The 15,125-nt window shown below is 46.8% G+C and overlaps 2 protein-coding genes across 4 annotated transcripts in view; both read right to left on the reverse strand.

Moving 5' to 3' along the window:
• The window catches only part of TAFA4 (TAFA chemokine like family member 4), a 120,193-nt gene that overhangs the window by 42,845 nt on the left and 62,223 nt on the right, over positions 1-15,125 (reverse strand). The window lies entirely within an intron of this gene.
• LOC135972524 (uncharacterized) lies at positions 1,590-5,376 on the reverse strand. Its single transcript, XM_065550708.1, has 2 exons — positions 4,381-5,376; positions 1,590-3,386 (listed from the first exon to the last, which is right to left on the reverse strand). The coding sequence occupies exons 1-2, from the start codon at positions 4,955-4,957 to the stop codon at positions 2,911-2,913; spliced, it is 1,053 nt and encodes a 350-aa protein (XP_065406780.1). The 5' UTR covers positions 4,958-5,376; the 3' UTR covers positions 1,590-2,910.

A 15,125-nucleotide genomic window follows, 5' to 3' on the forward strand; every position in this document is an offset into this window, starting at 1 on the left:
TCTCTCAAACGTGAACCTTGCCACAAGCATCCACTCCTTTGTCACCTCAAGATCAGATTACCTGAATGAGCTCTACATGGGGCTATGCCTGGGGATGGAATGCGACAGCCGCTTACTCAGAAGTTACACATTGGGAGCACATTAAACCCTCGGTAATCGGCACCGGCTTCCCACACGCTTCCAGGTGGAACTCAAGATGCTGAGTTTAACCAATACATCCTTACATGGTTTGGAACCTGGTTACCCAAGAGGCATTTCTCTCCCTGCGATATACTGCGCAGCCTGAGATCAGCAGAGGCACTTGTGCGGGAGCCTCCTCTGTACAAACAAGAGGAAGCTCTGGGAGGAGTATTCTCCGAAAAGGGTCCTTGGTTCCTAGAATTTCAGGCCAGAAGGGGCCAATAGAATCATCTAGTCTGACCTCCTGCATAAGAGAACCGCACCCAATAATTTTTGCATCAAGCCCATAACGTCTATTGCAGCGCCGCCAGGTATTTTAGGCCTTGTCTACACTACGAGAGTAGTTCGATTTTACTTGCATCGAATTTTTGTAATCGATATTGCAAAGTCGAACGTGTGTGTCCACACTAAGGACAGTAATTCGACTTTGTGCGTCCACACTAACGGTGATAGCGTCGACATTCGAAGCGGTGCACTGTGGTCAGCTATCCCACAGTTCCCGCAGTCCCCTCTGCCCATTGGAATTCTGGGTGTAGCCGGCAATGCCTTCTGGGTAACAAAATGAGTCGAGGGTGCTTTTGGGAAACTGTCGTCATCCGTCCATCACTCCCGCCCTCCCTCCCTGAAAGCGCCGGCGGGAAAACAGTTCGCGCGCTTTTCCAGTCATTGACAGCGCGGACGCCACTGTACTCCGAGCATGGAGCCCGCTGTGACCATCGCTGCAGTTGTGGCCGCTCTCAACGTCTCGCAGCTTATCATAAAGGTTTCCCTGAGGCAGATGCAGAAAAGTCAGGCAAGGAGGCTACGGCACCGCGGTGATGTCCTGAAGTCTGAGAGTAGCACAGACCTGTCAGAAAGCAGGCGACCCAGCGCCGAGGACATCACAGTGGCAATGGGTCATGTTGATGCCGTGGAACGGCGATTCTGGGCACGGGAGACAAGCACTGAGTGGTGGGACCGCATAGTGCTGCAGGTCTGGGATGAATCCCAGTGGCTGCGAAACTTTCGCATGCGGAAGGGAACTTTCCTGGAACTTTGTGAGTTGCTGTCCCCTGCCCTGAAGCGCAGTGACACCCGGTTGCGAGCTGCACTGAGTGTACAGAAGCGAGTGGCCATAGCCCTGTGGAAGCTTGCAACGCCAGACAGCTACCGGTCAGTCGCGAACCAGTTTGGGGTGGGCAAATCTACCGTGGGGGTTGTTGTGATGCAAGTAGCGAAGGCAATCGTTGATGTACTGCTGCCAAAGGTAGTGACCCTGGGAAACGTGGAGGCGATCATAGATGGCTTCGCAGCGATGGGATTCCCAAACTGCGGTGGGGCCATAGATGGAACTCACATCCCTATCCTGGCACCGGACCACCAGGCCACCCAGTACATTAACCGAAAGGGATACTTTTCCATGGTGCTGCAAGCACTGGTGGACCACAGGGGACGTTTTACCAACATCTACGTGGGATGGCCGGGCAAGGTTCATGACGCTCGTGTTTTCAGGAACTCTGGTCTGTTTAGACGGCTGCAACAAGGTATTTACTTCCCGGACCACAAAATAACTGTTGGGGATGTGGAGATGCCTATAGTCATCCTCGGGGACCCAGCCTACCCGCTAATGCCCTGGCTCATGAAGCCCTATACTGGCGCCCTGGACACTGAAAAAGAACTCTTCAACTACCGGCTGAGCAAGTGCAGAATGGTGGTGGAGTGTGCTTTTGGCCGTCTCAAGGGGAGATGGAGAAGCTTACTGACTCGCTGTGATCTCAGCGAAACCAATATCCCCATTGTTATAGCAGCTTGCTGTGTGCTCCACAATCTCTGTGAGAGCAAGGGGGAGACCTTTATGGCGGGGTGGGAGGTTGAGGAAAATAGCCTGGCTGGTGATTACTCACAGCCAGACAGCCGGGCGATTAGAAGAGACCAGCGGGAAGCGCTGTGCATCCGGGAGGCTTTGAAAGCAAAGTTCCTGAGTGAGCAGGGTAACCTGTGATTTTATAGTTTGTGTACTGAGAAGCTAAACCTGCCCCCGTTTCTTTACCCAGGTAATGTTGACTATCCTATCCAGTTACATACCCCCTTCACCCCCCCTCCAACACACGTGTCGAAATAAAAATAGTTCTACTTTGTTAAAGCACACCGTTTTCTTTAATACTGTTTTAGCGGGAATTTTTTAAAACTGGGACGCAGACTGTGGTGCGGGGCGGGTCTAGTGTTGTGATGCGAATGCAGCTTCTAAACTCAAGGATTGACAGGCTCCGCTGCGGTGGGATGCTTGTTTCAACGGAGCCTGTCACCCCTCCTGATCGGGACTGTGTGTATGGGAGGTCTATTTGACTTTGTGGCAGGGGGAGGACGGTTACAGATCCCATGCTGTGTGGCTCTGTGATCCTGTCTAAGGACCGGCGCTTAAGATCTGTAACTGCCCTCCCCCGCCACAAAGTCACAGAGCAACCCACCCCCCCCAACATTACATCAAAACAACCTCCCAGACTAACCGGGGCAACTAGTCACTGCATCACTGCACTGTGTATGTGCCCTGCTGCTGTGCCTGCCCCCGACTATGTACCCTGCCAAAGGAGACTGTCCTGTCCAATTTCCAACCCCCTTTCCCCTCCTCCTCCAAAAGAACATGATTGAAACAGTAGTTAACAGAAACAAATTTTTTATTATCAACTACACATGGCATTGGGAGGTGAAACTTGGACGTGGGCTTGTGTCAGGCGGGAAGGAAAGAACTTTTCAAATTTTGGGAAATGAGAGCCTTCTGCTACTAGAGCTCTCTGCAGGGGTGGAGTGAGAGTTAGCAGGGACTCTGCCGCCTCTCCTTCTTTGCACTTTGGGTGAGGTGGGTATGGGACTTGGTGGCGGGGGAGGGCGGTTAGAGATGGACTGCAGCGGGGCTCTGTCCTCCTGCCTCCGTTCCTGCAGAACATCCACAAAGCGCCGGAGCGTGTCCGTTTGCTCCCTCAGTAGTCCAAGCAGCGTTTGAGTCGCCTGCTGGTCTTCCTGCCGCCACCTCTCCTCCCGATCCATGTTGGCTTGGTGCATTCGGGTCAAGTTCTCCCGCCACTGGGTCTGCTGTGCTGCCTGGGCTTGGGAAGAGGCCATAAGCTCAGAGAACATGTCCTCCCGTGTCCTCTTCTTCCTACGCCTAATCCGCGCTAGCCTCTGGGAGTGTGATTCCAGGCTAGGTTGTGAGACAGTCGCAGACGGGGCTGTGGAAATGGGAAAAAGGGAGTGAATTCCTCTGAAAGATAAATGTAGTTGTGAACAAAGAACATAGTCTTTCTCTGTGAACAAGACCATGCACAGCACCTTTCACATGCGCACTCAGCACAAGGTCGAATTCTCGGCCTTCGCATTCTGTGCCTGGGGTCTTGAACAGCACATTTGAGAAGCGAGGCAGCACAACGGAATTTCTGTTGCAGGCAGACATGGTAAGCCGTACACTTGTGGCAGTTTAAAACTTTTATATTACCACTGGCCTCATTTCACATTTAAATCAATGTCAGTCCCTGCTGCCAGCAATCCGGCAAGCGGGAACTCTGCCCCTGTCCCACCCCCTCGCGGCTGTCCCCGGGAATGATCCCTTTCGGCTGCCCCTCTCCCGCCTCCACCGCGTGGCTGCAAACCAGCGGTGACAGTTCTGTAAAGGAACGGGAAAGCAGTCCCAACACTAACATTCCCCTACCTAATTAAAAGCAGGTCACCATGGCCGACATCACCCTGATGAGGATCTCCGAGAGCGACAAAGAGAGAATGCTCCGGGAAAGCCTCCAAAGACCAGGGCCGTATGCCGCCCTGCTGTGCAGAGCAATGATCCCCGAGTACCTGATAATCTCGTGGCGCGGCAACGTGTCGTACTTCGGAGGACCCAATAAGGCCGCTCTCCCCAAGAACCTCATGCAACGGCTTTCAAGTTACCTCCAGGAGAGCTTCATCGAGATGTCCCAGGAGGATTACTGCTCTATCCCCGCACATATAGACCGCATTTTACTGTAGCTGCAGTAGCAGGGAATACACAGTAGAGCGGCTTGTGCAGGACAATCACTGAAAACCGGACATTGCTAGATTTCTTTTCAAAACTTGCACTGCCCCTTACTAAACCGTTAAGCGCCTAGGGCACACTAATCATGAACAACCCATTCTTTTAATTGTTAATATTCCTGTTTTGTTAAAAATAAATGTTTAGATGTTTACAACACTTACTGGCTGATCCTTCACCAGATTCTGTGTCCGGGGTAATGGCTGGGGACGCTTCGTAGGGGATCTCTGTAAGGGTGATGAAGAGATCCTGGCTGTCGGGGAAATCAGCGTTGTGAGAGCTGCCAACTGCCTCGCCCTCCTCATCTCCTTCCTCATCTTCCCCGTCCCCTAACATGTCTGAGGAACCGGCCGTGGACAGTATCCCATCCTCAGAGTCCACGGTCACTGGTGGGGTAGTGGTGGCGGCAGCACCGAGGATGGAATGCAGTGCCTCGTAGAAACGGGATGTCTGGGGATGGGATCCGGAGCGTCCGTTTGCCTCTTTGGTCTTCTGGTAGCCTTGTCTCAGCTCCTTGATTTTCACGCGGCACTGCGTTGCATCCCGGCTGTATCCTCTCTCTGCCATGTCTTTAGAGATCTTCTCGTAGATCTTTGCATTCCTTCTTTTGGATCGCAGCTCGGAAAGCACGGACTCATCGCCCCACACAGCGATGAGATCCAAGACTTCACGATCAGTCCATGCTGGGGCTCTCTTTCTATTCCCAGACTGCACGGCCATCACTGCTGGAGAGCTCTGCATCGTTGCCAGTGCTGCTGTGCTCGCCACGATGTCCAGACAGGAAATGAGATTCAAACTGGCCAGACAGGAAAAGGAATTCAAATTCAAATTTTCCCGGGGCTTTTCCTGTGTGGCTGGTCAGAGCATCCGAGCTCGCACTGCTGTCCAGAGCGTCAACAGAGTGGTGCACTGTGGGATAGCTCCCGGAGCTATTAGCGTCGATTTCCATCCACACCTAGCCTAATTCGACATGGCCATGTCGAATTTAGCGCTACTCCCCTCGTCGGGGAGGAGTACAGAAGTCGAATTAAAGAGACCTCTATGTCGAACTAAATAGCATCGCAGTGTGGACGGGTGCAGGGTTAATTCGATTTAACGGCGCTAACTTCGACATAAACGCCTAGTGTAGACCAGGCCTTAGAAAGGCAACCAGTCTTGATTTAAAGACTTCAAGAGACGGAGAATCCACCCACAGCCCCTTGGCAAGTTATTCCAATGGTCAGTTACCCTCACGGTTGAACAAATGAGCCTTCTTTCTAATCCAAGTTTGTCCAGCCGCAGCTTCCAACCACTGGATCTCATTAGGCCTTTTTCTGCTAGATTAGTGAGGCTTCTAGCAACAGAAATACCTTACCCATGTAAGTACTTGTAGACCATGATCAAGCCACCTCTTAACTGTCACTTGGATAAACTAAATTGAGCTTCTTTAGTCTCTTACGACAAGGCAGGTTTTCCAGACCTTGAATCATTCTTGTAGCTCTTTTCTGAACCCGGTTTTGGAATTTCCTCCCGGCCTTAGTCCAGATTTCTTAACCTTCTGGGCAGCTACAAAGTCTATCTCCCCTCCCTCCCCGCTCTTCTCGAAGGTGGCTGAGGAGGGTCTGGGCTGAGGTGGATTTATTTATGGGTAGCCTTTTGTTTATGTTCATGTTGTGATTTTTTGTTGTTGTTTTAATTTATGGAAGGGACACCAATGGGGTATTTCACAAAACTGAAGGAATACATAAACCAACAACAAAGTGGGTCAAAAAGAAAAAACCCAGCAACCCTCCTACTGGGAGCCACCGCAGTCCGCAATATGTATTCATTAAATGTTGCTAACTACAAGTCACTGAATCAGAGACGCTATTCAGCAGGATTTGACAGCTACTTTCAATGTACTAGAAAAAATAGTGTCATTTATCCCCTGCAGGAAGACTTTTTGTATTCTGCAATTAAAAAGTACACAGCATCTGTAAAGCATGAGTTGGGTTTTTTTTTTAATTATTTAAAATCATTGAAATTTCTCATCAGGAACGCTTTGTAATAGAGAGCTAGAAAAGATATGGAAATTAGGTAAAGGAGACTGAAATTGATAATTTTTTAAACACGCTTGACTGTTTCAACCAGAGGTAGGTCTTTTCTTTAAATAAACTTGTAAAGTGTCTGTCAAGTCAAAGCAGCAATTCGGCCCAAAAGAAAAAAAAAAAAATTGGTTAGTCTCTAAGGTGCCACAAGTACTCCTCGTTTTTTTAAAGAGATATAACTGCTCATCTAAACCATGTAAAGCATGAGGGCACTTTGGTGAAACACCAGAACATATCTGCCCTTGAATTATCTTGTCAAAAGTGGGACTGTCTTCTTTTACAGGATTGCCTCGTTCTTCCTTGATAATAGTAGCAACCATGATGTTGTGACCGATCATGATTCACAGCTTGAAGAACAGGTAAGGTCCAGAAGAAGGATACATGGCAATATACTAGAATGAATATCACCTAGGTCACAGATTCAACAGGCTAGCAGTCCAGCACCTTACTTAAGAGCATACAAAGGGTAATTTAAAGCATTTGAGGAGGGGCGGACTATTGGCTTGTTTATTTTCAAGGGACGCAGACAATCAATTAGCTTAACATTAGAAACAGAAAATATCTTTGCTCAGAAGGTTCTCTGTACAGCTCCACAAGATACATTCCCCTTGCCCTAACCGACTTCGACAGAGAAGCCAAACAAAGGAAATGCATCTCAACCTCAGTTTGAGGCTATGGAATGATGAGGCACCAGTACCAGAAAAAATGAGTATTTTCCAGTAACTGGCAGAAGAGACATTGCTTAACTTCACCCTGTAAGAAGCCAGGAGACCAGATACAATTTGGTTTATGTCCTGCCTTGCCCCTTCACCAGCACTGAGCAGAGACAAGCAATTGTCATATGCCATTGGGCTCAGTATGATAATTTATTTTGTTGTTTACTATCCAGTATGCTCAACAGAAACTACAAAATCCTTTCCTAGAGATCTTTGCCTTGCCCATAATTCACTGCAATCAAGACACAAGATCACTGCTGCAATTTTAATCCATTAAGGTTCCTTGTGCCCAGCAAAACTTAAACAACTCTGTTTAGTATGAAGAAAAAATCTTCCCCTCTTCCCTCGCAAGAAGAACTTCACCTCTCAGGGCCGAGTCTAAGCTCTCTGAAGTCAGTGGTAAAACTTCCAGTGATGTCACTAGTGCAGGGTAATGCCTTAACTTTTAAAAATGTAGCATTCTGAATTATTTGATGCACATATTTAGTTCACAAGCACTAAGCGCTTGTCACCCATAACTACCATTCAACAGCGAATATATATAATTACAGTTCAATTAGCTAATTTCATTCTGACTGCTTTGGAAACGAGCAGAAAGATATCGACAGCTTCAAACCATGGTCAGCAACTGACACGTATTTTGCTTCTATCTGAAGGAATTGCTGTCAAATCAATCACTTAAAAAAGGTATCGGCGAGGTTTTTACAGTAACTCAGGGATAAAGACTGGCTAACAGAAAGCTTTCTGGGAGTATTAGTTCTTGCTGTACTATCAAGATCTAGGGTAACAAAATGAAAACTATTGGACTACCTTCCCTTATGGCAGGTATTGACAAAATTTGGAAAGCTACCTATTTATATGTGGCCAATATTTTAAGAGATAAAAAAAGCCATTTGAGAATATCAATTGCCAAAAACAGAGAGGCAAATCTTGACTTTTTCAGCAATATTCACTAAATATTTAATAAGGCATCCTGGAGCTCAGAAAGGTTTAAGACACTATGTTAGGGTATTGAACTAACAAGCTCCTCCAGTAACCCTCTAAATACATATAGTTAAACACTACCTCGTTTATTTTAATTATTTAACACAGAGACTGAAGGAGGTTAATATGACCCAGTGGACTTGTTCATGCTGAAAACTAAGGCCTCCTCTTACTCAGCTATCCGCATACTGCATCATACCATAGTGTTACAAGGGAGAGATACTGAATAAGAATGTACAGCAGTTTGCTAACATCCTAATGGTAGTGTTTACACCCACTCTGCATTAATGTAAAGGACTACACAAGGTACCGGCTTGACCTGGGAAAGCACTTAAGCACATGCTCAACTTTAAGCAGGTAATTGTCATGCTCAGTGATCACTCAATCCCAGATCCTATGAGTTAAGTGTGTGCTTAACTGCTTCCCTGGATCTGGGCCTTCATCTTCAAAACGTGATTTTCCCCTTTTGTCCACCTATGAGCTGACAAATCATTAGTACCAGCCCTTAGCCATTCTCTGCTACTAAGCCAGTCTATCCTTCCTTTTTGTCTTCAGCGTCTTCCTCTGGTTAGGATGGCGGGACACGTGACTTCCGTTAATGAAGCCTCTAGCTGCCACCCCCAAAACTAGTGCAAAAATAAACCCAGTTAATAAAACACACAGGACTCAAAGCAAAGCACCAAATTAAAAGGGAAAACATTCCTAAGTCCACCTACGGTATGGCTGAAAAGGATGACATCCAAAATATTAAACAACAAGAAAGAAAGAAAGAAAGAAAGAAAATCATTGTAAAAGAATCGTCGCAGAACTAGACCCACAAGGGGAGGAAAGAAATCTAGCAGCATAACCTAAAATCCCTCCTGAAATATCAATTATATTAATCATAGTTTCAGATAATGCCAGCTGAGCCCAGTGTGTCCACTTGAACATCTTTCTTCCTTAACAATATTATACCAACTGCTGAGTCTTCAACTGAGAAGGAAGGGTTTGATATTCATTTTAACTGATAGTTAATGAAATCTTGTTCAATGATACCGCAACCACCTTGCATTCTTTTTCATTTGTCATACTATACGGCCTGCAGGCATGGTGAAGCAGCTCTCTGCAAAAACCAATGCTTCCGTTGAGTTCCACTGCTGCTCTGTAGATGCGGAACAAAACTCAAGCCACACAAATGCTGGCATAGGCCAAGGAGAAGTACAGCTTACCTCTGGCCCAACTGAATATTTGGGAGAAACAGCCAGGATTTTCATTTTAAGTTCTGCAATCTTCTATTTATTCCACAAAGCTGTTGATTTAAAAACTAAGAGTAAACATATCAGAGAGGCAATCCCACTGTTTCCTACGCAGTCCTGTGACTTACGATATGTCTACACTTGGAGCTGGGGGCGTGAGGAGACGTACTTGCACTACTTCTCATTGAGCTAGCATGCTAAAAATAGTAGTGTCGTCCAGGCAGGGCTTGGGCTAGCCACCCACATAAGTACGCCCGGGGTCCGGACAGGTTTGTACTCAGGGCAGCTACCCCTGCCCACCACTTGTTGCTACCCGTGCTACTGCAGCTACACTACTATTGTTAGCATGCTGGCTCAATGAGAGCTAGCGCGAGTATGTCCCTTTGAGCTGGGAATCAAACCCCCTGCTCCAAATGTTGACTACCCTTAGGGGTTCAGTTGGCAAAACAAGACCTTATAGTCGGGTGCTTTCGTGCTGTAGAACATTTGGTGCAATAACTATTTGTTCACAACATAACAAATAATGGAGATTTCACACATGACTTTCACAGGAACTAAGAATTTCTCATGACAGATGAAAGACCAATAAATCAATCTGGATCGATGCACCTTTGTGCATTCCTTCAAAATACTATGGGCCATATTCTCAGCCACAGGAGCGCTGCTGATTTAGGGCCAGATCCTCAGCTGGTGTGAAACTTTAATTCTGTTTATTTCAGCTTCTCTAAGATGCAATGTGTTAGGGGTGTGTTGTGGAAAGATTCTTTTTACAACCTGAAAACCAGGCAGCAGGAGATTGGATGGCTCCAGGAACTGGCAATGGAACCTAGGACCTTTCACCGGACTCAAATGGGGCCCAGGTCAGTAGCAATCAAAAATGAATATCTAATGGATCTGCTGGCCCTTTGTGAAATCAGTCTCAATCCAGTTTCCAGGTGCAATGGACACAAAGAGAGTGAATACCGAGAGGCCAAGGGTAGAATGGGCATGGAGATCACACTGCCAACTCACTGCTAGAGGCAGCCCACCAGCTTAGAATTAAGATACATCCTCAGGGCATTGTGGGAAAGCCTTCATTCTGACTCAACAGAGCCTTCATTCTCCAGGGCGGTCACTCAGGGGCTTTCAGAAGCACTACGTTTCATATGAAAAAAAAATGTAAAACCCAACCCCCTAAAGATAACTAACCTCATTTGAAATAACAGAGCTATTTGCATGTACAGCTGAAGTTAGCTGTTGACTAAGGAATGAAATAAAACCAGGGGTGTAAGCGCTCATAGGATTGTCTTAAAATGCTTAAAGCCTCGGAGATCGTGAGATTAGTAGGAGAGAACCAAAGGGAGAAAGCTGCCAATATTAGAGCTTGGTGAGAAATGTTTTTCTTGTCCCACACGGAGATGAAACCAAGAATTTATTGAAATGTTTCTAGAGTAAATATGAGGGACACGCCCACCCCAGAATAGCCACCAGTGCAGTGCTTAGGACATGGGGACTTGAACCTGGATCTCCCATATCAGGGCCCTAACCACTGGGCTACAGACTCAGTCTCTTTCTTGCTTTGACATGGCGTTTTCAAAATAATTAGTATTCAATTGTTTTTATCTGCGAATGAGTCCGAGTGGTGCCAGAGATTTTTTTCTTCCCAGCCCTAAATAAAAATAGCACACGTAAGCCTTAATTTTGTTGGGTATTTTTCTTTCCCTCCCTAACTTCCACGATTGTTTTCCCCCTAAAGCCCTCTCAAGGCTCACTTACATGTTCTGAGAGCTTTTTAAAGGAAAAGAGCTTTCTCACATGACATCTTTTTCCAGCCTCTCTGAGCTCTAATTACATGGTAACGATTAAAAAGACTTCCGAGTTTTATCATCACATCCTTGGCCTTTCAGAAGGAACAAACAAAACAAAATGAAAACAGTTGCGCTTCCAACCTTTGGTAAACTGTTGAAGTCAGCAGCTCATAGTGAAGCAAAAAGACAAAATCCAATTTATGGGGAATTTCATTACAAAGCTCAAATGCCTTGTGGCAGCCTTGCTTTAAGTATGAAGTTGTGCAGCATGCAGGTGACATAATTAGGTCACTAGGGGCAAGAATGCTTAGAACTGTTACATAAAGAAAGCTATAAGACTTCTCAAATTAGCCTCCGTCAGGTTTCAAGGGTAGACTTTTCCTTTCTGCCTGCTGGGATTCAAAAGTGAGACTGAGATATGAAAGTGCATCTCCTCTCTAGCAGTATTCCACTGCAGTCATCTGATTTGGCTAACTAAATACTTGTTTTCCAATGTTACTGTATTACCATCTTGAAATTATTTATGGTATACTGTTAAATACACTTTATAGCTTTGGCACTGAACATGATGAACAAGATGCGATAGGCAAGTTGCCATCAGTGTTTCCCTGTCATTTTGGAATGAAAAGTGGCATTACTAATATAATCAAAACAGCTAACAGGGGGCAGATTTAGACAAGTGGGATCTCAGAAGCATCTAAATCAGTGGTTTAGAACCAGGGCTCTGGGGCCCCTTGGGGGACCACGAGCAGGTTTCAGGCAGGGCCCCCAAGCAGGGCTGGCATTAGACTTGCTGGGGTGCAGGGCTGAAAGAAACCACACCACACGAGGCTGATGCCCGGGGCCCTGAGTCCCACCACCCTGGGCTGAAGCCAAAGCCTGAGCAACGTAGCTTTGCGGGGCCCTGTGTGGAGGGCGGCCCCTGCTTGCTACCCCCTCACATTGCTTAAATTACAGAGCAGTCATATTTCAGAGTAGCAGCCGTGTTAGTCTGTATCCGTAAAAAGAACAGAAGTACTTGTGGCACCTTAGAGACTAACAAATTTATTAGAGCATTAGCTTTTGTGGACTACAGCCCACTTCTTCGGATGAATACTGAAGAAGTGGGCTGTAGTCCACGAAAGCTCATGCTCTAATAAATTTGTTAGAGCAGTTGCTTCAACTAGCTTTCCATTGCCAGTCTGAGTCCTAAACCTGTGCCGGTGTCCCCAAAAGGAAGCCAACCTTCCTGCTGTTAAATACGCCCCATCTCATCTAGCTTGGGTAACACTCCGAAAAAGAGTTTATAATTTATGGGGTTTGAAAATGGATTCTTCACATTTTTTGGAAAATGGCCTTAAACTTTTGCTTGCCCAAATACTGATCCCTCCCCTCCTCCCACAAATGGCAGGCCCCTGCTCTCAGTTTTGCTCTGCAACAGAACCATTTGGTCTGACGTGCAAACACTCAAGGTCCCTCCTGAATTCGTCAGATTGTTCTAGCCATTAGATCGCCCGAGAAGAAATATCGTCCTACATCAGAATGAACTGTAATGGAACATGTCAACCGGGCACTAGGAGCAAACAACTCTTTTATGACAGCAACCTAAAGAGTGTCCTTCACAAGCTCCAACCATTCCTGTTGCATAGCATATGACCCCAACATAGGAAGCCTACTTAATAGCAACCCGTTCACATAACTATTTCAACTACACTAATCATCTCTTTAGATGTGTGATTGCATCCTCTTCTAGCGAATGTACCAGGGGAATCCCAGTAGACAGCTATGTTGTGCCCTTAAAACTCCCAAGTTTTAAGCACATGCACATGTGTATCTGTGAGCAAAATAGACTCCAACTGTCCTCTCCCTGGACCTTAAAACATGTGCTTTCATTCTCATCAGCTACCTGGGGCATTCCGCAGCACCATTCCCACAGGGTCAATCTCAGGGCTAGATTAATACGGATAACCAGTTACCTTAGCTGGCTGACACCATTAACCCTAATTAAGAGATCTCTTTATTCCTAGAAATCCTCCTTCAAAGAGATTTTTACCTTTGGGTTTTTAAACTAACCAGAGGACCCAAACAGCTCTGACAATTTTATAAGCCCGACAGCCGCGATTTCCATAGAGCAGTACAGGATAATTTATGTAGCCAATGTACGCGGCTACCACACACACCAATAAATTTCACAAAGGTTTTTATCTCCATCTCTCCAAGCAGGTTTGGAGATAGGTTGCAAAGAATGTGTTTTGGCATGAAATTAAGGGCTAAATACAAGGTCAAACCTGTACGTTGTACAGGCCTAAAGGAGGAAACTCATAACATCCCCTCACTTCACTATCTGTACCAGAGGTGGGCAAACTGCGGGCCACAGGCCACATCCGGCCCGTGGGACCGTCCTGCCCGGGCCTTGAGCTCCCTGCCGGGGAGGCTAGCCCCCGGCCCCTCCTCTACTGTCCCCCCTTCCCCACAGCCTCAACTCGCCATGCCGCCAGCGCTCTGGGAGGCAGGGCTGCGAGCTCCTGCCAGGCAGCATGGAGATGAGAGCCGCTGGCCTGTCCCAGTGCTCTAGACTGCGCAGTGGCGTGGCTGGTTCCGGCCGGGCGGCGTGGCTGCCAGTCCTGGTGCTCTGAGTGGCATGGTAAGGGGGTGGGGAGCGGGGTGGTTAGATAAGGGGCAGGGGGCCCCAGGGGGCAGTCGGAGGACAAGGAGCAGGGGGCAGTTGGATAGGCATGGGAGTCCCAGGGGACCTGTCAGGGGGCGAGGGGGTGGATAGGGGTCGGGGCAGTCAGGGGACGGTGGGGTTGGATAGGGGGTGAGGTTAGGGGCGGGGGGTCCCGGGAGGGGGCAGGCAGGGGACAAGGAGTAAGGGGGGGTTGGATGGGTCAGGGATTCTGAGGGGGGCAGTCAGGGAGTGGATGCCAAGCTGTTGGGGGGGGCACAGCCTTCCCTACCCGGCCCTCCATACAGTTTCGGAACCCCGATGTGGCCCTCAGGCCAAAAAGTTTGCTCACCCCTGATCTATACACACTCGCCTCAGGTACCCTCTGGCTGGGATTCCTAACTGTCCTTCTAGAGCTACTGTAGAAACCTACCACTCTGAAACCTGTAGTTAACTCTCCATTCCCTGCTCCACAGCATGGAGGCCCTGCTGCCTGTGGGGGGGGGGGGGGGGGGAACATGTGATTCAAACTTGTATTCCCTGCTTGGAAATATACAGCGCTACCTATATACTCTATCAACTGGACCCTTTACTAGCATTTTCAGATGCCCTGGAAAATAAGATCACTTCTTCTTAATCTAGGAACCAACTTCAGAGATAGAGAGTATGATATTCATATGAACATGAATTGAAATTGACCACAGCTATTGCAGAGAGCGCCTTTACTACATGAATCCCTCCCCTCCTTTACTACATGAATCTCTCCCCTCCTGCTGCAAGGATTGTTCAAACAAATAGACTGAAAATACAACACCAACACTGATGTCAGCTTCCCATACTTTCATTCTAATGGATTGTTAACTTCAGAGACTAGCTGGCCACCATTTAAATGCTAACACTCTGGAAGGAGTGTATGCACAAAATTACAGCATAAAACCTTGATGTTTAGCTATGAAACATTTTATGCTGCAAATGTGCAATGCAACACAAAATTTTGTTACAAATGTTTAGTAAAGTAGATTGCTTTTTTAAATCACCACATACATGCTGAAGCTGCTCTAAACAACAATGGGACTTTTGAAGGGCAAATATATTTACAAAACCAACTAAGATCATTTTTAAACAGTGATAAATTAAATTATTTGTCTGAGCTATCTGGAAGTAAATTCCTGCATATTTTAATTGCTTTTGATATAGCCTAATAAAAACCAGAAGGGAAATGTTCATATTCAGTGCCAGTTATCTTTCCAGGTAAAATTCTGACCTGAATGTTCAGTGGTCTGGACTGTTCACTTCTGCAGTATGACCCATGAAATTCACCCTGGTGCATCTCTAATGTACTATGTATTTACTCAGCCACCTGGGTCTTTTAACAACCAACAGGATTTTTTTCTTCTTCAGATGCAACAGAGGAAATTAAATAGTTGTTGTGTCTCATGGATGCAGAGTGACAAAGTATAGAAGATTAAATAGGAAC

This window comes from Chrysemys picta, chromosome 7 (assembly GCF_011386835.1).
Source record: "Chrysemys picta bellii isolate R12L10 chromosome 7, ASM1138683v2, whole genome shotgun sequence".
Taxonomy (NCBI): domain Eukaryota; kingdom Metazoa; phylum Chordata; order Testudines; family Emydidae; genus Chrysemys; species Chrysemys picta.